General features: G+C 43.3%; 2 protein-coding genes across 2 annotated transcripts in view; one reads left to right on the plus strand and one right to left on the minus strand.

The window, feature by feature from the left end:
- Positions 1-244: 244 nt before the first annotated feature.
- LOC122431941 (protein FAM205A-like) overlaps positions 245-22,004 on the minus strand; it is a 45,129-nt gene continuing 23,369 nt past the window's right edge. Inside the window, exons 1-4 of the mRNA XM_043453599.1 lie at positions 6,352-6,517; positions 5,727-5,772; positions 5,154-5,214; positions 245-4,151 (exon numbers count right to left, since the gene is read on the minus strand). Coding sequence (XP_043309534.1) covers positions 395-4,151; positions 5,154-5,214; positions 5,727-5,772; positions 6,352-6,492 — 4,005 coding nt within the window. The 5' untranslated portion in view covers positions 6,493-6,517 and the 3' untranslated portion in view covers positions 245-394. Of the gene's footprint in view, positions 4,152-5,153; positions 5,215-5,726; positions 5,773-6,351 lie in introns of the transcript that reaches the window.
- On the plus strand, positions 20,994-21,923 carry LOC122431942 (E3 ubiquitin-protein ligase RNF138). Its single transcript, XM_043453600.1, has one exon. The coding sequence runs from the start codon at positions 21,072-21,074 to the stop codon at positions 21,807-21,809; it is 738 nt and encodes a 245-aa protein (XP_043309535.1). The 5' UTR covers positions 20,994-21,071; the 3' UTR covers positions 21,810-21,923.

The raw sequence follows: 22,004 nt of genomic DNA on the forward strand, positions 1-22,004 counted from the left end.
AAGTCAAGCCTGACCTTTACTTTCAGTGTACCTTAGACAAAGGCCTTCCTTCTCTGCTTAAGTTCCTTTCTCCACAGTCCAGTGAGGGGGTTGTTGTGCGGAATGCTGACCCAGCTTAAGTGTGAGTTATAGCTCCTTTTCTAGATAGGAAGAACATTTACTTCCCAAGTGCCTTTCCTGAACACACCACAGTGGAGAAAAGAGCAGACACACAACTCTCTGCTTAGAGATATAGAGTGTATTTTGGGCAGTATTCTGCCCACCTGTACATTAATGAAAATTACAGTAGCATCCTCTTCAAGGGATGCAGACATTGGGTAGACTATGAAGTCTTTTGATTGTGCTGGGTCTTCTTGAGCAGGCCAGAGTTTTTGTCTGAGGTGACAGCTGAAGGTCAGGGTGGGTTCCCTGGGTGGGTGGCACAAACCACTCGAGGGCAGTGCCGAGGGCAGTGGTGGGGGGTGCTCAGAACAGAGGCTGAGTGGAGTCGATCCGAGTGGGAGCGGTGCCGGAGCTTGCTGTCCGGGGACCGGGGTATGTCCATGAGGGCCAGGCCCATCTGCTTCTCAGGGGGTGGAAATTGGGCCTTCAGGTCCCCTCTTGTCTTCTCTGTTTTAGTTCTCTCCTTGGGACTTTTGGCTGGAGCCAGGCTCTTGGCTACATTTACTTTTCTTGTGTTAGCCATTTTCTCAGAGGTGGAGGGCATGGATTCCTTATGCCCTTTGCCTTTTGTTTTGAGGTTAATACAGTGCCAAAAAGATTTCATCTTATTTCTAAAGCCAGAATCTGGAAGACTGGGCCTCTGGTGAGTATAGCCTGGCATCACTGGCCCCTGCAACACCTGACCATGTAAAGTGTGGCCCCACAATGGGTTACCTGGAGTGAGTTGGCCCAAGAAAGGCTGGCCCTGTGACCCCTCGAGCACCACAGGCTGGGCATTCTCAGGAACTCTTGCTGGTTTGAGGATGACGTTGAGCTTGGCTTGACTGGCTCGCTGGTCATTCTCAGAGTCTTTCCCCTCAGGGACTCCAGGAGGTAGCTCTGGGAGTTTAAGCTGAGGTTGATGCTGAGGACTGTGCTGGCACGGAGCATCACGATGAAAATGATGTCTCTGGCAACAGGAGCTGTGGGGTGTCCTCTTCAGGAGCAGCCCTTCTGGCCTCTGCGCTTCAGTTGGGTGGCTTTTTTCTCTTGTGGAGGAGAGTGTGAAGCTTGCATCCCCTTCTCCGCGGTCCCCAACTGGTTTGGGTTTGCCTGGCTTCTTTCTTCTTTCTGCCAGTGTGGGAATGTGGGCTGAGCCCTTGCTCTTGTCAGGCCTGTGGGGCTCAGAGCCCCAGGGCTCCTCCAGGCTGGGGCCATCCACACTGGCTTCTAGCTGAACACAGAGTGCCCGGGCCTTGCCCTCTGTTGTGTCCCCACTGGACTGTGAGGTCTGGGCGGCCCAGTGGACAGAACCACGGTGTGCTGCGCTGAAATGACGTTGCTTCTGTTTCTGATGCACTGTCTTTAACTCCGTGGCTAGCTCTTCCGTGAGGTGGAGCCATTCTGGATCTGGGGAATGTGGCGTATCTGGTGGAACGGGGAGATCCTGGAGTGGTAGTTTTCCTTGGTTGTCTAGATTCCCAGGGGACTCCTGTGTGCACACGTTCTTTGGCATTGCTACAGTTTGTTCTCTGGACTCCCTTGCCTTTAGGGGAATTCCCAGTTGTATCTCTAGGATCTTCTTTCTCAGATGGAAATTTAGTTTAGTCAAGATGGGTTCCCTGAGTGAGTAGGGCCTCGCAGGCCCTGTCTGGCTTTCTCGAGGCACTATCTTGATTATTCCTTCCATCTGCACTTCAGCCTGGAATTCACCTGCAGTGTCTGCACAAGCCTCATTGCCATCTTGAAAGCCTGGCCCAGGACTCAGACCCTGCTCTTCAGGTGAGGGCACCTGAGTCAGAAGTTCTGTTGGGAATTGGACAGGTCCAGGCACCATCTCTGTCTTCATAGCTGGGGAGGTGATTGCTGGAGCCATAGCTCTGGAGAGAGCCACATAATAAAGAGCAGGCAGCCCTGACAAGAAGGCCAGATACTTGTGCTGTAAAGTTGTCTTCAGTTTCTCAATGGATCCCTGAGACAGGGCCCAGGGCAACTTAGGATGTTTAATGAGAGCATCTGATGAGGCTTGTTGCTGCTGGTCAAGGGCCGCTGGCATCCAGGGTGTAACTTCCTGTCGTTTGTCCAGGTCATCTGCTGCCTGTAGTTCCAGGGGCTTGCTTTCTGGGATGCAGGTGACGGGAGCCACTTGCAGGCCCCCAGGAATTCTGAACTCACAAGAGCCACGTATGTAGACAGGAACCTTGCCCTGGTGAATCTCCTCGCATTTGGAGTCAACGTGGCTCTGCAGGATTGCCTTGGCCTGGTCAATCACTTGTGGCATAGGGACTGACCCTGGGTCCTTAATGGCTGGGAGTGGGTTGCCAACCCCAGTGCACTCTAGAGCTGTAGGTTGGGGGACATTCACATTGTCCAGGGCTATGCTGCTCCAGGACAGAGTCTGCTGGCCAGCGGGGGGCAGGAGCAACTGGATGGACTGCTGGATCTTCCAGGGCAGGCTCCAGTGATCACGAACCAACTGTCTCTGGAGGTGGAATTCCCGCAGCCTCCTGGCATGCTCTGGGAAGAATAGTTCCTTTGTGATGGTGGAGACAGGCTGACCTGGCCAGGAAGTTTTTACAGTCTCAGAAGATTGGGCTTGGTCAGTGGGCTTACACTGCATGGGGCTCTCAGTGTACTGATCTCTCTGGAAAACATCTGGGAAGTCCCACTGAAGCTGGAGCTGCCTCTGCAGCAGGTGCCACTCCAAGGCTTCACATTCGTCCAGAGTCAGCAAGGGGCTACTGATCTGAGTTTGTTGCTCAGGTGGAGCTGTCCAATTTGGGGAAGATGGAGAAGAGGGTAGAGCTGACTGGGGCAGAGTTTTAGGCATCAGAGGGAAGCAGGAGTGCTCCTTGAAGAAAAAAGGATCCTTCAAGGGGTGCTTGGACATGCTCCCATTCATGGAGAGGCCTTGATAACCCAAGAAGGTGTCAACCAGGGATTCACTGTGCAGAGAAGGGAGGCCACAGAATAGCTGGCTGTATTTCGGCTGCACAGGGCCCCCTAAATCACTAGCCTGTTGCCCAGGCATTAGATAAAGGTCACTTAATTCTTTAAGAGCTACATAGGGTGAGGCTAAAGTTGTATGGTTTGGGATTTGCTGGTAGTAGTGTCTTTGTTCTGGGTCCATTATGGACCACTCAGAAACCCAGAAGGCCTGGGTGGGTTGGCCAGCTATACATGAGCCCCAGTTCTGGTATGAAATGGTCCCGAATTTCTCAACAGAGAATGGAGAAATATCATTCTGGATGAAAGAAACTGGCTGATTATGTACCGGGTGGCAAAATAGTGGTGGGTTTGGCATAAGCTGCCTCAGGGACTCTTCCACACGTCTGGGGAGCCCCCACCTCTGGAAATGCATCAGTCTTCTTACATGTACCTCAAGAAGCCTCAGGACTTCAGGACTAAGGAACGGCAGGTGGGCAGGGAGGACAGTGACCATGTTTAAGGCCATAGGATGTGTTAAAGCTGTGATTTCTCGATTCAGGGTCAGCAGAGAGACCTGGGAATTCAAGGGCTGCTGGCCTTGGTTCCCATAGACAAGGTTGGGGTGGCTCTGGATTATCTCCTGCAGGTTCACTGAAACTCTTGGCTCCTCAAATCTTGAAGAAAGCATAGTCTCTGGGCTCCTGGGCACCTCTGGCATTTGGAATCCCTGCCCTAGCTTGAGGTGTTCAGCCCAGCAGTCACAGATGCCAGCTGTACCAGCTGACTGGGCCACTGACGGTGCCAAGGATTTCTGTGACACTGTGAGGTTTGCAGGTGGAAGTGAAGGGCCTTTGGAGTGTGGGGAACGATGCTCCATACTTTCCTGGAAAGACACTCTAGGCTTGGACAAAACCTCTAGGCAAGAGGAGCCCTGTGCTGGCCCCCCTGAAGTCGGGGAGACCGGGGTGTTCTCATCTGCCAGCACCTGCTGAATCTCCAGAGCCATGCCGTTGCAGGTTTGGCAGCAGGGATCTTCACACAGGAGCTGCCGCACACTCCCCTCTTGAGGAAGCCAGCCCTGGCTGGGGAGGGAAACATGGCAACCGTCTGTTACTGATGGAGTGACAGCTGCCTCTTTGGCCTGAGTCTGGGCTGCCTTCCCCTACTCCTATAGGCTCAGAGGCTTGCCTCTGCTGCCTGTTTACTCATCTATTTTTTTCCCCTAGGGAAATGACATTTGGCAAGTTATGGTGGGCTGGGCTGAGGGCCTGGGGCTTATTGGATGAGGTCTCAGACAACTGATGGGAGCACAGGGCCTTGAGAGAGCGGGTGGTAGGTGAGTCCTTTGTGACCTGTGTTGAGAATCTGAGCTAGGAGAAGGAACCAGGCAGACAGGGGATGCAATGTTTAGCTGATGGCACAGCACAGGAACATCACCATGTAGAACCTGGAGTCATTCTCTTTAGGGGCCGAGGCTGTGGCCTGGTATTCAGTATTTCCAAACTATGAAAAAGGAGATCCTTTCGGGAACTCTGTTCTGGGGATTAAAGAGTGTACACAACATCTCTTGAGAGTCCGTCCCCTTTCTCTAGAGATCTAGAGAAGAAAGAATTAATATGACAAGCTCCTGTCTGAGGGCTGTCCCAGGAACTGACCTCCCTGAAGACAGAACCAGAGGAGGTAATGTCAGCAGGGTCCAGGGGTCTGCCCTTGAATGGGTGTAGCTATAAAGAGAATACGAAAATGATGAATTAATTACGCACTTAATTATCTATTCTCCTGACTGTATAACTTGTCTTGTGGCTTGAGTGCAAAATCATGTAGAGTCTTTTATGAACTAGTGCATCTACTAGTGAACTCCTGAATTCCAGGGCCACTTGAGCCTGGCACAGAGAACTAGGACACTCTCTTCTCAATTAGCTGAGCGCCCCTTGCCCTGGCAACTCTCCAAACCAGTGCTCCAGGCTCCAATGTGTCTGGCTCCCTCCCAGCCATTCTCCTTCTCTCCAACCTTGTCACAGGTCAAGCAGACAAATGGTCACAGACCAGGCTTAATTGGGAGACTGCAAAGAGCAAGAGATCACCTTCTCATGACAGAAAGCAGCTCCCACGGCTTCTCAGCTTCTTCCTGGGAAAGTCTCCTAGCTGAGAAACCAGGAGACAGTGTTACATGGAGCAGGAGAGGGTTCAGGGACATCCTATAGGAAGCCTTTGAATGAGAGGAGATTGCAAACTCCAACAGTGAGTGCTGTAAAGCATGTCTGTGTGTGACTTAACTAGTATGATGTGCTCTTCTGGGCTTGCTCTCATTTGATCTTCACAACTGTGCTGTGAGTGAGGCAGGATCATCAGATACTGTTCCATAGGAACAAGACAGAGATGCAGAGACTTCCAGAGGGTCATAAAACTAGTAAGTGACACAGTTAAGGCCTTCTCCTGTGTTTCCTCTCTTTTCATTCCTGGGGGTGAGGTGGACTTTAGAACATTCCCAGACTCTGATTTCCCATCCCCCCTATTTTTTCCTGGGAGAATTTGTCAGCTTAGACAATGGAAGTGTTCAGTGGTTAGAGTACCTGGCTCCTGGCACCAGGGCCCATCAAGGGACAGGGTTCTTTGCCCGCAGTGGAGGGGAGTCAGAGCAGAGACCGAGACTTTACCTCTTGACGCTTCATCTCTAGCCCCTTGTCTGACTTTTCGGTGGCTCTTAAAGAAAAAGAATTAAGAGTGTGAAGCTGGGACACCATTTTTTTTTTTCACATCCAAAATGAAACAAAGGAAATATACATTTCCCAGTCTCTGTCTGTGTATCTGTCTGTATTTTATACACTCTTCTATATGTTCGTTCTGTACTCCAGCTTTTCACCTGGACATTTAATTTTTAAAATTTATTTCACACTTACTTCAGTGCTTTCCATATTCTATACCTCCTGTCCCCTTTCTCAGGACAAGCTTGTCAGGGGGCTTAGGAATACAGGAGGAATAATGGAACTGATTAAATGGTTGGTGATTCTCAGCCAAGGACTTCTGCTTACTAAGTCCACCAATCAGAAAAATCCCCCATTTTGAGAGGTCAGAAGAAATCCAGTGAGGTAGATTCCATTTTATCTAGCACTCAACCCAAGTCAGGTAGAAATTCTTAATTTTTCAACTAGAGTATACAGAAGGGGTGGGCTAGCAGGGCATTATTTCTAGGCTCTGAGAAACAGAAGTACTATAAAGAGGAACTGAATGTGTCTTATCTAAGACTTAACTAGTGCAGCCATGGTCATAGTGTTTCCCTACCGGGCAGCAGCTCCTTTTATGTTCCGTTAATCCACAGTAACTCTCTTTCACTTGCCAGATAGTTAGGATAATAATGAAGATGGAGCCATAGATATATAAGAGATACCCTAAATCCCACAGAACAGAAGTCGGGATCAGCATGGTCTAAAACCTCATTAGCATGAGGAGACCAACCATTCCTGTATGTAGGCACTCGGGGTCCTGGTGCCTAATGACTCTCCATGCCATGCCTGTGGTCTCCACCTCACAGATGACGGAACCAGCCATCAGACTACATCACAAAGCCTGCCTGTTTCACACGGCAGGTGTGATGTCAAAAGACAAAGCTGTCTAGAGAAGCTCACGTGGTGATTCAGTCTGTAAATGAGGGTATCTTGTTGTAAGGACTGAAGGTGTCGCTTGCAGGCAGTGTCTTTGCTTCCACTTTGTCTTCACTTTCCAGAGCCTCCACCAGCCTGACAGCTCTGCTCTTCCTTTGTGATGGCTGTTTTGTCAGCCGTCCACTGAAAACTGAGTGTTTAGGAACATTAGGTACCTTTTGAGGAAGAGTGGCTGGGACAGAGGAACCTCTATAAACTCCACCTGTACTGAAAATGTATGTGAGGAGCATACATTAGCGTAGGGATGGCAGAGACTGGTTATGGCTTGGGAATGGAGAACTTTATTTATGGCTGCTGTGGGTCTTCCTTGCTGCTCCTGGGCTTTCTCTAGTTGTGGAGAGTGGGGGCTAATCTCCAGTTGTGGACCACAGGCTCTAGGTGTATGGGCTTCGGTAGTTGCAGCATGCTGGCTCAGTAGTTTTGGATTGCTGGCTCTAGGGCTCATGGGCTTCAGTAGTTAAGCACAGTGGCTCATTTGGTAACTTTTAGGCATGATGGGTGTTTTCCAATCACTCCCAAGACCCATCATTCCTCCACTTTGACTATTAGATTTAGACATTATGTTACCTGCTTGGCTGTCTGTGGATACTATGATCTGACTCCAATATCTCAAAATTTCTGAATTTCCTTGAGAAAATCTTTCCCTGGTAAGTGGTCTCACAGCCAAAAAATTCTTGGCCTTAATATCTCTGAAGATACCACTTGGTCCTTCCTCCAGTGTCCAGTTCTCTATCCATCTGGCATGGTGAGTGATCAATCTGTGCTCAGTCCTAAGCTGGACAGTGTCAAGGGTACAAAGATATTTTCAGTCATGTTGCTTTTAGAGCCAGCAACCCAAAACCACCTCACTGGTTTCTAAGATAAGACTAATCCACATAAAGTAAGAACCAGCAATGGAAAACAAATGGAATCATTTATTCATCTGTAAGGCCCAGGTCACAAACATCCCATTCCTAAGGGGAAAAAACACAGTGAGGATCAGGATGCATAGACAGAGAAGGCTCCTGGGTAGAGTGAAACTGGAGTTGAATGTTTACATGCAGGCTGTGGGTGAAAGGAGTGTGTTCTAGGTAGGAGAAACTTACCAACAGATGCAGAATACTGAGGGATGGGCCATGGAGTTCATTTGGCCGTAAGAAATGCAGTCTACCTCTAGCAGAGGTGCATGTGGGTGGACTGGATTGGGCTTGCAGGGAAATACTGGAGGAGCAGGAATGAGTTCTCTTGATGGAAGCATTTATTTTATTTCAGTAACTTAAAATTGTTTTTTAAAAGTAGGCATACAAAATTACAAAGGCAGAAGAAGGTATGTAGTATGTCTCTTTCTCATCTTTCTCTCCCCTTTTCCTTCCCTGTGTGTCTTTCAGAATTGATTTAGGAATTGATTTGGGATAGGAAGTATAAATAAAGTGATATTTTTTCACAAATGAAAGCATATCATAGACATGGTTTATATCTTGTTTTATTTAATAATATGAAAATATCTTGTGTATATTTTGCAAATAGTTTTTAAATTGAAGTATAGTTGATTTACAATGTTGTATTAGCTTCGACATACAGCGAAGTGATTCAATTTTGCATATATATATTTCAGATTATTTTCTATTATAGTTTATTATAAGATATTGAATATAATTCCCTGTGCTATACAGTAGGACCTTGTTGCTTACCCCAAACTTGTATCTGCTAATCCCAAACTCCTCTGACTGCAGCAGGGCCTTTGCCCTGGCCCCCAGGCAGCATGCTGACCAACACCTGGCAGCAGGTGAAGGTTCACATGCTCAATGAGGACCATCAGCGGGACAACCGGGGCACCAGGCATACCATCCAGCTATGTGGAGTGGCTGAAGGGCATGTCCCTGCTAGTCAGGGCCTGACAAAACGTAGTCCACCTGAGAAGGGAATAGCAAACCATTGCAGTATTCTTGCCTCAAGAACCCCATGAACACAACAAAAGGCAAAAAGATATGACACAGGAAGATAAGCCCCCCAGGTCAGTAGGTGTCCAATATGCTATGGGGGAAGAGCAGAGAAACAGCTCCAGAAAGAATGAAGAGGCTGGGCTAAAGCAGAAACATCATTCAGTTGTGGATGTGTCTGGTGGTGAAGGTAAAGTCCAATGCTGTAAAGAACAATATTGCATAGGAACCTGGAATGTTAGGTTCATCAATCAAGGTAAGTTGGATGTGGTCAAACAGGAGATGGCAAGAGTGAATATCGACATTTTAGGAATCAATGAACTAAAATGGGTGAGAATGGGTGAATTTAATTCAGATGACCATTAAGTCTACTGCTGTGGGCAAGAATCCCTTAGAAGAAATGGAGTAGCCTTCATAGTCTACAGCAGTCCAAAATGCAGTACTTGGGTACAATCTCAAAAACAAGAGAATGATCTCTGTTCATTTCCAAGGCAAACCATTCAGTATTACAGTAATCCAAATCTATGCCCCAATCACTAATGCCAAAGAAGCAGAAGTGGAATGGTTCTATGAAGACCTACAAGACCTTCTAGAACTAACACCAAACAAAGATGTCCTTTTCATCATAGGGGACTGGAATGCAAAAGTAGGAAGTCAAGAGATACCTGGAGTAACAGGCATGTTTGGTTGTGGAGTACAAAATGAAGCAGGGCAAAGGCTAACAGTTTTGCCAAGAGAACACACTGGTCATAGCAAACACCCTCTTCCAACAACACAAGAGACGACCCTACACATGGACAACACCAGATGGTGAATACTGAAATCACATTGATTATATTCTTTGCAGCCTCAGGTGGAGAAACTCTATATACTCAGCAGAAACAAGACCTGGAGCTGACTGTGGCTCAGATCATCAGCTCCATATTGCAAAATTCAGGCTTAAACTAAAGAAAGTAGGGAAAACCACTAGGCCATTCAGGTATGACCTAAATCAAATCCCTTATGATTATACAGTGGAGGTGAGGAAAAGATTCCAGGGATTAGATGTGGTAGACAAGAGTGCCTGGAGAATGATGGATGGAAGTTTGTAACACTGTACAGGAGTGAGGGGGTTAACAGGAAGGCCAGAGACCCCTAAGAGGCAGGAGGAAATAAACTGCAAATGGCAGACATTTTTTTCCTTTCTCTACACAAAATTAAGAGGTTTATTTTAATTCTGTGCTGACAACTCCTGGTTCTGCCTGAAATTAACTCTTCTCAAATCTTGAGTTAACCTACGTGGTTTTTCTTATGGAAATGTTTTTCTTAAGATATGTTAATGAAACTATTTGCTTTGTAGTCTGCCCTTCTTCAAATTGATTCTGGCCTAAGACTAACCATTTTTTCCTTTTCTTAAACATTGGGTTGATAATGGTTCAACAAATCAGTATTCATGTCAATTGTTTTGTGGCTGGGGATGACACGCCTTGTGCCATTCTATCTCAAAAACACATATTGTGGGAGAGGGGCCCGGTCAAAATCCCTTAGCCTTGAGGTGTTTCTTATGTCTGATTAAGAGCTTGCCATGAAATTAAAAGATGCTTACTCCTTGGAAGGAAAGTTATGACCAACCTAGATAGCATATTAAAAAGCAGAGACATTACTTTGCCAACAAAGGTCTATCTGGTCAAGGCTATGGGTCTTTCAGTGGTCATGTATGGATGTGAGAGTTGGACTGTGAAGAAAGCTGAGTGCGTAAAAATTGATGCTTTTGAACTGCGGTGTTGGAGAAGACTCTTGACAGTCCCTTGGACTGCAAGGAGATCCAACCAGTCCATCCTAAAGGAGATCAGTCCTGGGTGTTCATTGGAAGGACTGATGCTGAAGCTGAAACTCCAGTACTTTGGCCACCTCATGTGAAGAGTTGACTCACTGGAAAAAACCCTGATGCTGGGAGGGGTTGGGGGCAGGAGGAGAAGGGGATGACAGAGGATGAGATGGTTGGATGGCATCACCGACTCAATGGACATGGGTTTGAGTAAGGTCTGGGAGTTAGTGATGGACAGGGAGGCCTGACGTGCTGCGTGCGATTCACGGGGCCGCAAAGAGTCATACACGACTGAGCGACTGAACTGAACTGACTGAACAGACATAAAACCATTGGAAAAGACCCTGATGCTGGGAAAGATTGAAGGCGGGAAGAGAAAGGGACAACAGAGGATGAGATGGTTGGATGGCATCACCGACTCAATAGACATGAGTTTGAATAAACTCTGGGAGTTGGTGATAGACAGGGAGGCCTGGCATGCTGCAGTCCATGGGGTAGGAAAGGGTCAGACATGACTGAGAGACTGAACTTAACTCTCAAAAACTTGCAAGGGGGCATTCTTTCTGCCCTCTTCTGATGTCTGTTTCAGAAGCTTTCTCTATCTCTTTTATACTTTAATAGAACTCTGCTACACAAAAGCTCTAAGTGATCAAGTGTCGTCTCTGGCCTCGGACTGAAATCCTCTCCTCCAGAGGTCATGAAACCAGTGTAATTCACAGCTCACAACAGCAACCTTTCAGGAAGTGGAGACCAAAATCATCCCCAAGAAAAAGAAATGCAAGAAGGCAAAGTGGTTGTCTGAGGAGGCCTTACAAATAGCTAAGAAAAGAAGAGAAGCAAAAGGCGCAAAGGAGAATGGGAAAGATATGCCCTAGTGAATGCAGAGTCTCAGAGAATAGCAAAGAGAGATAAGGAAGACTTCTTAAGTGAACAATGCAAAGAAACAGGAAAACAACAGATGGGAAAGACTAGAGATCTCTTCAAGAAAACTGGAGATACCAAGGGAACATTTCAAGCAACTGCTACTGCTGCTAAATCACTTCAGTTGTGTCCGACTCTGTGCGACCCCATAGACAGCAGCCCACCAGGCTCCCCCGTCCCTGGGATTCTCCAGGCAAGAACACTGGAGTGGGTTGCCATTTCCTTCTCCAGCGCATGAAAGTGAAAAGTGAAAGTGAAGTCAGTCAGTCGTGTCGGACTCTTAGCGACCTCATGGACTGCAGCCTACCAGGCTCCTTTGTCCATGGGATTTTCCAGGCAAGAGTACTGGAGTGGGGTGCCATTGCCTTCTTCAAAGATGGGTTCAATAAAGGACAGAAATGGCAAGGACCTAACAGAAGCAGAAGATATTAAGAAGAGGTGGCAAGAATACACAGAACTGTACAAAAAAGGTCTTAATGACCTGGATAACCACAATGGTGTGATCACTCTCACCTAGAGCCAGACATCCTGGAGTGTGAAGTCAGGTGGGCATTAGGAAGCATTTCTATGAACAAAGGTAGTGGAGGTGATGGAATTCCAGCTGAGCTATTTAATATCCTAAAAGATGATGCTGTTAAAGTGCTGCACTCAATATGCCAGCAAATTTGGAAAACTCAGCAGTGGCCACAGGACTGGAAAAGGTCAGTTTTCATTCCAATCCCAAAGAAAGGCAATGCCAAGAAATGTTCAAACTCCCACACAATTGCACATGCTAGCAAGATTATGCTCAAAATCCTTCAAGAGTGGCTTCACCAATATGTGAACTGAGAATTTCCAGTACAAGCTGGATTTAGAAAAGGCAGAGGAACCAGCAATCAAATTGCCAGCATCTTCTGAAGCAAAGAAAAAGGGAATTCTAAAATTCTAAAATCTGCTTCACTGACTATGCTAAAGCCTTTGTGTGGATCACAACAAACTGTGGGAATTTCTTAAAGAAATGGGAATACCAGACCACCTTACCTGTTTCCTGAGAAACCTACATGCAGGACAAGAAGCAACAGTTAGAACCGGACATGGACCAATGGACTGGTTCAAAATCGAGAAAGGAGAACGTCAAGGCTGTATATTGTCACCTTGTTTATTTAACTTATATGTAGAGTATATCACGTGAAATGCTGGATTGGAAGGCTCACAAGCTGGCATCAAGATTGTTGGGAGAAATATCAACCTCAGATATGCAGACCATACCACTTTAATGGCAGAAAGCAAAGAGGAACTAATGAGTCTCTTGATGAAGGTGAAAGAGGAGAGTGAAAAGCTGTCTTAAAACTCAACATTCAAAAAATGAAGATCATGGCATCTGGTCCCATCACTTCATGGTAAACAGATAGGGAAAAAGTGGAAACAGTGACAGATCTTTTTTTCGTGGGCTCCAAAATCACTGCAGATGGTGACTGCAGTCATGAAATTGAAAGACACTTGCTCCTTGGAAGAAAAGCTATGACAAACCTAGACAGTGTATTAAAAAGCAGACATCAGTTTGCCGACAAAGGTGTGTATAGTCAAATCTTTGTTTTTTTTTCAGTAGTCATGTATGGATGTGAGAGTTGGACCATAAAGGCTGAGCACTGAAGAATTGATGATGTTGAACTGTGGTGTTGGAGAAGACTCTTGAGAGTCCCTTGGACAGCAAGGAGATCAAACCAGTTAATTCTAAAGGAACTCAACCCTGAATATTCATGGGATGGACTGATGCTGAAGCTGAAACTCTAATATTTCGGCCATCTGATGTGAAGTGTTGACTCATTGGAAAAGACCTTGATGCTGGGAAAGATTGAGGGCAAGAGGAGAAGGGGGTGACAGAGATGAGATGGTTGGATGGCAGCACTGACTCAATGGCCATGAGTTTAAGCAAGCTCTGGGAGTTGGTGATGGACAGGGAAGACTGACATGCTGCAGTTCATCGGGTCACAGTTAGACACAACTTAGCATTTGAACAATGATTTCTTTGCTGTGCAAAAGCTTCTACGTTTGAATAGATCACATTTGTTTACTTTTGCTTTTATTTTTTTTTTCTTGATGTACAGTTCTTTTTTTTCCATTTATTTTTATTAGTTGGAGGCTAATTACTTTACAATATTGTAGTGGTTTTTGCCATACATTGACATGAATCAACCATGGATTTACATGTGTTCCCCATCCTGATCCCCGCTCCCACCTCCCTCCCCATCCCATCCCTCTGGGTCTTTCCAGTGCACCAGCCCTGAGCACTTTGCATCCAACCTGGGCTGGCGATCTATTTCACACTTGATAATATACATGTTTCAATGTTATTCTCTCAGATCATCCCACCCTCGCCTTCTCCCACAGAGTCCAAAAGTCTGTTCTATACATCTGCGTCTCTTTTTCTGTCCTGCATATAGGGTTATCATTACCATCTTTTAAAATTCCATATATATGTGTTAGTATACTGTATTGGTGTTTATCTTTCTGGCTTACTTCACTCTGTATAATGGGCTCCAGTTTCATCCATCTCCGTTTACTTTTGCTTTTATTTCTTTTGCCTAGAGAGACTGACCTAAGAAAACATGCTGCAATTTATGTCAGAGAATGTTGCCTATGTTCTCTTCTGGAAGTTTTATGGTGTCATGTCTTATATGACTAAGCGATTTTGAATTTACTTTTGCGTAAGGTGTGAGGAAGTGTTGTAACTTCACTGATTTACACACAGCTATCTAGTTTTCTCAGTACTACCTGCTGAAGAGACTGTCCTTACTCTGTTGTATATTCTTGCCTCTTTTGACAAAGATTAATTGACCACAGGTGTGTGGGTTTATTTCTGGACTCTCTTATATTCCATTGACCCATATGTCTGTTTTTTGCCCAACATCATGCTATTCTGATTACTGTAGCTTTTTAAGATTGTCTGAAGTCTAGCAGTGTTATGCCTTCAGCTTTGTTCTTTTTCCTTAGGATTGCTTTGGAATTCTGGGTCTTCTGTGGTTCCATAGAAGTTTTAGGATTAGTTGTTCTAGTTCTGTATAAAATGTCATGGGTAATTTGATAAGGATCACATTAAATCTGTAGATTGGTTTGGGTAGTATGGCCATTTAAACAATATTAATTCTCCCAATCCAAGAGCATGAGATAGCTTTCTATTTCTTTGAGTCACTTGCATTTTCCTTTATCAATGTTTTATAGTTCTCAGCATATAAGTCTTTCACCTCCTTGGTCAAGTTTATTCTTTGGTCAAGTATTTTATATTTTTGACATTTTATTTTAATTAATTAATTTGGTGGCTTGTGGAATCCTTGACCAAGGATTGAACCCAGGCCATGGCAGTGAAAGCCTGTAATCCTAACCATTAGGTCACCAGAACTCCCAGACATAATTTTAAAAAGGATATTTAAAAAATTTTCCCATTCTGATATTTCACTGTTAGTGTAAAGAAATGAACAGATTTCTTTATGGCAATCTTGTATCCAGCTACCTTGCTGAATTTATCAGTTCTAGTAGTTTTTGTGTGGAGTCTTTAGGGTTTTCTATATATACAGTATCATATCATCTGTGTATAATGAGAGTTTTACCTTTTCTCTTCCAATCTGGATACATTTTATTTCTTCTTATTTCAAAAAACCAGCTCTTAAGGCCCAGAAATAAACCCATGCACTTATGGGTACCTTATTTTTGACAAAGGAGGCAAGAATATACAATGGGGCAAAGACAGCCTCTTCAATAAATGGTGCTGGGAAAGCTGGACAGTTACATGTAAAAGAATGAAATTAGAACACTTCCTAACACCATATACAAACAGAAACTCAAAATGGATTAAAGACCTAGATGTAAGATCAGAAACTATAAAACTCTTAGAGGAAAACATAGGCAGAACACTCGATGACATAAAGCAAGATCCTCTATGACCCACCTCCTAGTGTAATGGAAATAAAAACAAAAGTAAACAAGTGGGACCTGATTAAACTTGAAAGCTTTTGCACAGCAAAGGAAACTATAAGCAGGGGAAAAGACAACCCTCAGAATGGGAGAAAATAATAGCAAATGAAACAATTGACAAAGGATTAATTTCCAAAATATACAAGCAGCTCATACAACTCAATGCCAGAAAAACAAACAACCCAATCAAAAAGTGGGGAAAAGACCTATAACAGACATTTCTCCAAAGAAGACATACAGATGGCTAATAAACACATGAAAAGATGCTCAACATCGCTCATTATTAGAGAAATGCAAATCAAAACTACAATGAGATAACACCTCACATGGGTCAGAATGGCCATCATCAAAAAGTCTACAAACAATAAATACTGGAGAGGGTGTGGAGAAAAGGGAATGCTCTTGCACTGTTGGTGGGAATGTAAATTGATACAGCCACTATGGAAGACAGTATGGAGATTCCTTAAAAAACTAGGAATAAAACCACCCTATGACCCAGCAATCCCATTCCTAGGCATATACCCTGAGGAAACCAAAATTGAAAAAGACACATGTATCCCATTGTTCATTGCAGCACCAGTTACAACAGCTAGAACATAGAAGCAACCTAGATGTTCACTGCCAGATGAATGGATGAAGAAGTTTTGGTACATACACACAATGGAATATTACTCAGCCATATACACAATGGAATATTACTCAGCCATATACACAATGGAATATTACTCAGCCATAAAAAGAATCTAATGAGGTGGATGAACCTAGAACCTATTATACAGAGTGAAGTTAGAAGAGAAAGATAAACATCACATTTTGACGCATATATATGGAATCTAGAAAAGTAATATTGAAGAATTTACTTACAGGGCAGCAATGGAGAAACAGACGTAGAGAACTGACTTGTGGACATGGGAGAGGGGAGGAGAGGGTGAGATGTATGGAAAGAGTAACATGGAAACATATCACCATATGTAAAATAGATAGCCAACAGGAATTTGCTGTATGGCTAAGGAAACTCAAACAGGGTCTTGGTATCAACCTAGAGGGGTGGGATAGAGAGGGAGATGGGAGGGAGTTCTAAAAGGGAGGGGATATATGTATACCTATGGCTGATTCATTCCCTGGTGGCTCAGTTGGTAAAGCATCTGCCTGCAATGCAGAGACCTGGGTTTGGCCCCTGGGTTGGGAAGATCCCCTGGAGAAGGAAATGGCAACCCACTCCAGTATTCTTGCCCGGAAAATCCCATGGACAGAGGACCCTGATAGGCTACAGGACATGGGGTCGCAAGAGTTGGACACGACTGAGCAACTTCACTTTTCATGGTTGATTTGTGTTGAGGTTTGACAGAAAACAAAAAAATTCTGTAAAGCAATTATCCTTCAAAAGCAAAAAAGAACCAGCTCTCGATTTTACTGATTTTTTTCCTATTGTTTTTAAAATCTCTACTTTATTTCCTCTCTGATAGGGTATGGTGAACGGTGTCAGATTCTTGATCTCAAAAGATTTAGCTTCGGGACCACAGACCAGGCTTGATCACTCATGAGCTTTTGTGTAGCAGAGTTTTATTAAAGTAAGAAAAGGGACAGAGAAAGCTTCTGACATAGACATCAGAAGGGGGACGGAGAGTGCCCCCCCTGGCTAGTCTTAACAAAGGGAATTATATACTTTTTAAGTTAGTTATTACAATAAATCAAAAGACTGTCTCAAGGTTGAAAGATCTTACTAGACCCACTCCCCAAATTTACCTTTTAAGATGACAGGATTAGAACTAACAATAGAAAGATTTTACCAAACCCACTCCCATAAGATACATTCTAAAATAACAGGATTAGTCAGAAGGCTTTTCAAGAAGGAGAAACTGTCCTCAAGCAGGATACATTGTTGTTATATAATCCTTAGTACAGAGTTTAAACTGAGCTGTTTGTTGTGTAATCATTAGTTCCTGGCTTAAGGAAAAAAATGTTTTATGTGACTAGACTAAGGAATGTAGAGAGAGAAAAAAAAATTTTGTCCTTTCCTCCTCCTTGAGAACCCCAGACCCCTCTCTCCTCCTCAGGGACCCTGGACTTCCTATCAACCTGCCTACAGATTGACTTTCTCATGATCTTTATTATTTCAAATCCTTCCTTCTGCTTACTTTAGAGGACTTCACTGGCAGTCCAGTGGTTAAGACTCTGCTTCCACTGCAAGGGGCATGGGTTCAATCCCTGGTCAGGGAATATCTCACAAACTACCCAGGTAGCTCTAGTGGCAAAGAACCCACCTGCCAATGCAGGAGATGTTAAGAGACGCAAGTTTGACCTGTGGTTTGGTAAGATACTCTGGAGGAAGGCATGGCAACCCACTCCAATATTCTTGCCTGGAGAATCCCATGGACAGGGTAACCAGGTAACAGTCCTAACAGGTGGGCTGTAGTCCAGTGTGTCGCAGAGTCAGACATGACTGAGGGACTTAGCAGCAGCCACAGCTAATTTGAGATTTTGATTGTTCTTTTTCTAATTCTTTTAGGTGGTAGGTTATGTTGTTTGCAAATTTTCTTGCTTTTTGAGGAAAGTCTCTATTGCTCTGAATTGCTCTATAGTCCCTCTTTTGGACTGCTTTTGCTGTAGATATTGTATGGTTGCATTTTCATTGTCATTTGTCTCAAAGCATTTTTTAATTTCCTCTTTGATTTCCTCATTGACCCATTGGGTTTTTAATAGGGTATTGTTTAGGCTCCGTGTAATCATTTTTTTCTCATTTCTTTTTCTGTGGTTGATTTCTAGTTTCATGCTGTTGAGGTCAGAAAAGATGCTTGAAATGATTAAATTTATCTTAAATTTCTTAAGGCTTGTTGCCTATCCTAGAGAACATTCCATGTGCAATTGAAAAGACCATGTATTCTGTAGGTTTTTAAAAATTCAATATCCTAAAAATATCAGTTAAGTCTAACTGTTCTATTGTGTCATTTAGAATATGTTACCTTACTGATTTTCTGTCTGGAAGATCTGTCCACTGATGTTGGTGAGGTGTTAAAAGTCTCCTACTATTATTGTATTGAATTCCTGTCAATTTCTCCCTTATATCTGTGTTTGTTTTATGTATTTAGGTGCTCCTATGTTGAATGCATATATGTTAGCAAGTGTAATATCCTCTTCTTGTACTGATCTTTTTATCATTATATAGTACTTTTCTTTATGGTCTTTGTTTTAAAGTTTATTTTGTCTGATATGAGTATTTCTGTCCCCACTTTACTGTCATTTCCATTTACATGAAGTATCTTTTTCCACCTCCTTACCTTCAATCTGTGTGTGTTCTTCACCCTACAGAGGGTCTCTTGAGGGCAGCACATTGTAGGCTTTTCTTTTATTATCCAACTTGCCATTCTATGTCTTTTGATTGGAGCAGTTAGTCCATTGACATTTAAGGTGATTATTGGCAGACATATGTTTATTGTCATTTTAAACCTTGTTTTCCAGTTGATTTTGCATTTCTTCTTTGTTCTTTTTTCCTTTTAGGGTTTGATGGTTTTATTTTATGCTTGTGTTCTCTTTTTGGTTTTTGTGAATTTATTGTACATTTTTGATTTGTGATTACCTTGCTTTTCAAGTGTGTTAACCCATTACTATATCTACTTGCTTTAGACTGATAGTCATATAAGCTCAAACGCAATCTTAAAAAAAACTACATCTTTTCATGTGTTTGTTAGCCATCTGTATGTCTTCCTTGGAGAAATGTCTGTTTAGTTCTTTGGCCCATTTTTTGATTGGGTCATTTATTTTTCTGGAATTGAGCTGCAGGAGTTGCTTGTATATTTTTGAGATTAATCCTTTGTCTGTTTCTTCATTTGCTATTATTTTCTCCCAATCTGAGGGCTGTCTTTTCACCTTACTTATAGTTTCCTTTGTAGTGCAAAAGCTTTTAAGTTTCATTAGGTCCCATTTGTTTAGTTTTGCTTTTATTTCCAATATTCTGGGAGGTGGGTCATAGAGGATCTTGCTGTGATTTATGTCGGAGAGTGTTTTGCCTATGTTCTCCTCTAGGAGTTTTATAGTTTCTGGTCTTACATTTAGATCTTTAATCCATTTTGAGTTTATTTTTGTGTATGGTGTTAGAAAGTGTTCTAGTTTCATTCTTTTACAAGTGGTTGACCAGTTTTCCCAGCACCATTTGTTAAAGAGGTTGTCTTTTTTCCATTGTATATCCTTGCCTCCTTTGTCAAAGATAAGGTGTCCATAGGTTCGTGGATCTATCTCTGGGCTTTCTATTCTGTTCCATTGATCTATATTTCTGTCTTTGTGCCAGTACCATACTGTCTTGATGACTGTGGCTTTGTAGTAGAGTCTGAAGTCAGGCAGGTTGATTCCTCCAGTTCCATTCTTCTTTCTCAAGATTACTTTGGCTATTCGAGGTTTTTTGTATTTCCATACAAATTGTGAAATTATTTGTTCTAGTTCTGTGAAAAATACCGTTGGTAGCTTGATAGGGATTGCATTGAATCTATAGATTGCTTTGGGTAGAATAGCCATTTTGACAATATTGATTCTTCCAATCCATGAACACGGTATATTTCTCCATCTGTTTGTGCTCAACATCACTCATTATTAGAGAAATGCAAATCAAAACCCACAATGAGGTACCATTACACGCCAGTCAGGATGGCTGCTATCCAAAAGTCTACAAGCAATAAAATGCTGGAGAGGGTGTGAGAAAAAGGGAACCCTCTTACACTGTTGGTGGGAATGCAAACTAGTACAGCCGCTATGGAAAACAGTGTGGAGATTTCTTAAAAAACTGGAAATAGAACTGCCATATGACCCAGCAATCCCACTTCTGGGCATACACACTGAGGAAACCAGATCTGAAAGAGACACGTGCACCCCAATGTTCATCGCAGCACTGTTTATAATAGCCAGGACATTGAAGCAACCTAGATGCCCATCAGCAGATGAATGGATAAGGAAGCTGTGGTACATATACACCATGGAATATTACTCAGCTGTTAAAAAGAATTCATTTGAACCAGTCCTAATGAGATGGATGAAACTGGAGCCCCTTATACAGAATGAAGTAAGCCAGAAAGATAAAGAACATTACAGCATACTAACACATATATATGGAATTTAGAAAGATGGTAACGATAACCCTATATGCAAAACAGAAAAAGAGACTCAGAAATACAGAACAGACTTTTGAACTCTGTGGGAGAATGTGAGGGTGGGATATTTCAAAAGAACAGCATGTATACTATCTATGGTGAAACAGATCACCAGCCCAGGTGGGATGCATGAGACAAGTGCTCGGGCCTGGCGCACTGGGAAGACCCAGAGGAATCGGGTGGAGAGGGAGGTGGGAGGGGGGATTGGGATGGGGAATACGTGTAAATCTATGGCTGATTCATATCAATGTATGACAAAACCCACTGGAAAAAAAAAAAAAGAAAACAAATGTGATGACTAAAAATCAAATTATCATTAAAAAAAAAAAAAAAAAAAAAAAAAAAAACAACAACTACATTTTCTTAAAAAAAAAAAAAACAAAACCAAAACTACATTTCCTTATGTCCCCACCCAACATTTTATGATTTGATGTCTTCTTTTAAAACTTCATGTTTATCCTTTTGTTGTTCATTATGGTTATAATCACGCTCACAATTTTTTAAAATTTTTATTTAAAAAAACCTGTGTAGGAGTCAGGCCCCTGGCCGCCACCGCCACCTCGGCCGCTGCCGCCGCCATCGCCTTCATCCTTCGTCCCCCACCATGGCCGAGGAGCTCTCCGCGGCCACGTCCTACACCGAAGATGATTTCTACTGCCCCGTCTGTCAGGAGGTGCTCAAAACGCCCGTGCGGACTGCGGCCTGTCAGCACGTTTTCTGTAGAAAGTGTTTCCTGACTGCAATGAGAGAAAGTGGAATACATTGTCCCCTCTGTCGTGGAAGTGTGACTAGAAGAGAGAGAGCATGTCCTGAACGGGCCTTAGACCTTGAAAATATCATGAGGAAATTTTCTGGTAGCTGCAGATGCTGTGCAAAACAGATTAAATTCTATCGCATGAGACATCATTACAAATCTTGTAAGAAGTATCAAGATGAATATGGTGTTTCTTCTATCATTCCAAACTTTCAGATCTCTCAAGATTCAGTAGGGAACAGTAACAGGAGTGAAACATCTGCATCTGATAACACAGAAACTTACCAAGAGAATACAAGTTCTTCTGGGCATCCTACCTTTAAGTGTCCCTTGTGTCAAGAATCAAATTTTACCAGACAGCGTTTACTGGATCATTGTAACAGTAATCACCTATTTCAGATAGTTCCTGTGACGTGTCCTATTTGTGTGTCTCTTCCTTGGGGAGATCCTAGCCAGGTTACTAGAAATTTTGTTAGTCATCTAAATCAAAGACATCAGTTTGATTATGGAGAATTTGTGAATCTTCAGCTAGATGAGGAAACCCAGTATCGAACTGCTGTTGAAGAATCTTTTCAAGTAAACATCTGAAGGCTGTAGAAACCTCTGCATCTTTGTACCTGCAAGTGCCATCTTTAAGGAGAAAACTACATGAAGTCACCATTTCAATAACTTGATGTGTATATTAATAAAAGTAATTCAGTCTATTGTTTTAGTTTAATTGAAAAAGGTGGGCCATGTAAAAACTTAATTCTTTTGATAAGTTAAAAGATAAAACTTAGGACA

The sequence above is a fragment of the Cervus canadensis genome, chromosome 30, assembly GCF_019320065.1.
Source record: "Cervus canadensis isolate Bull #8, Minnesota chromosome 30, ASM1932006v1, whole genome shotgun sequence".
NCBI classification, from domain to species: Eukaryota; Metazoa; Chordata; class Mammalia; order Artiodactyla; family Cervidae; genus Cervus; species Cervus canadensis.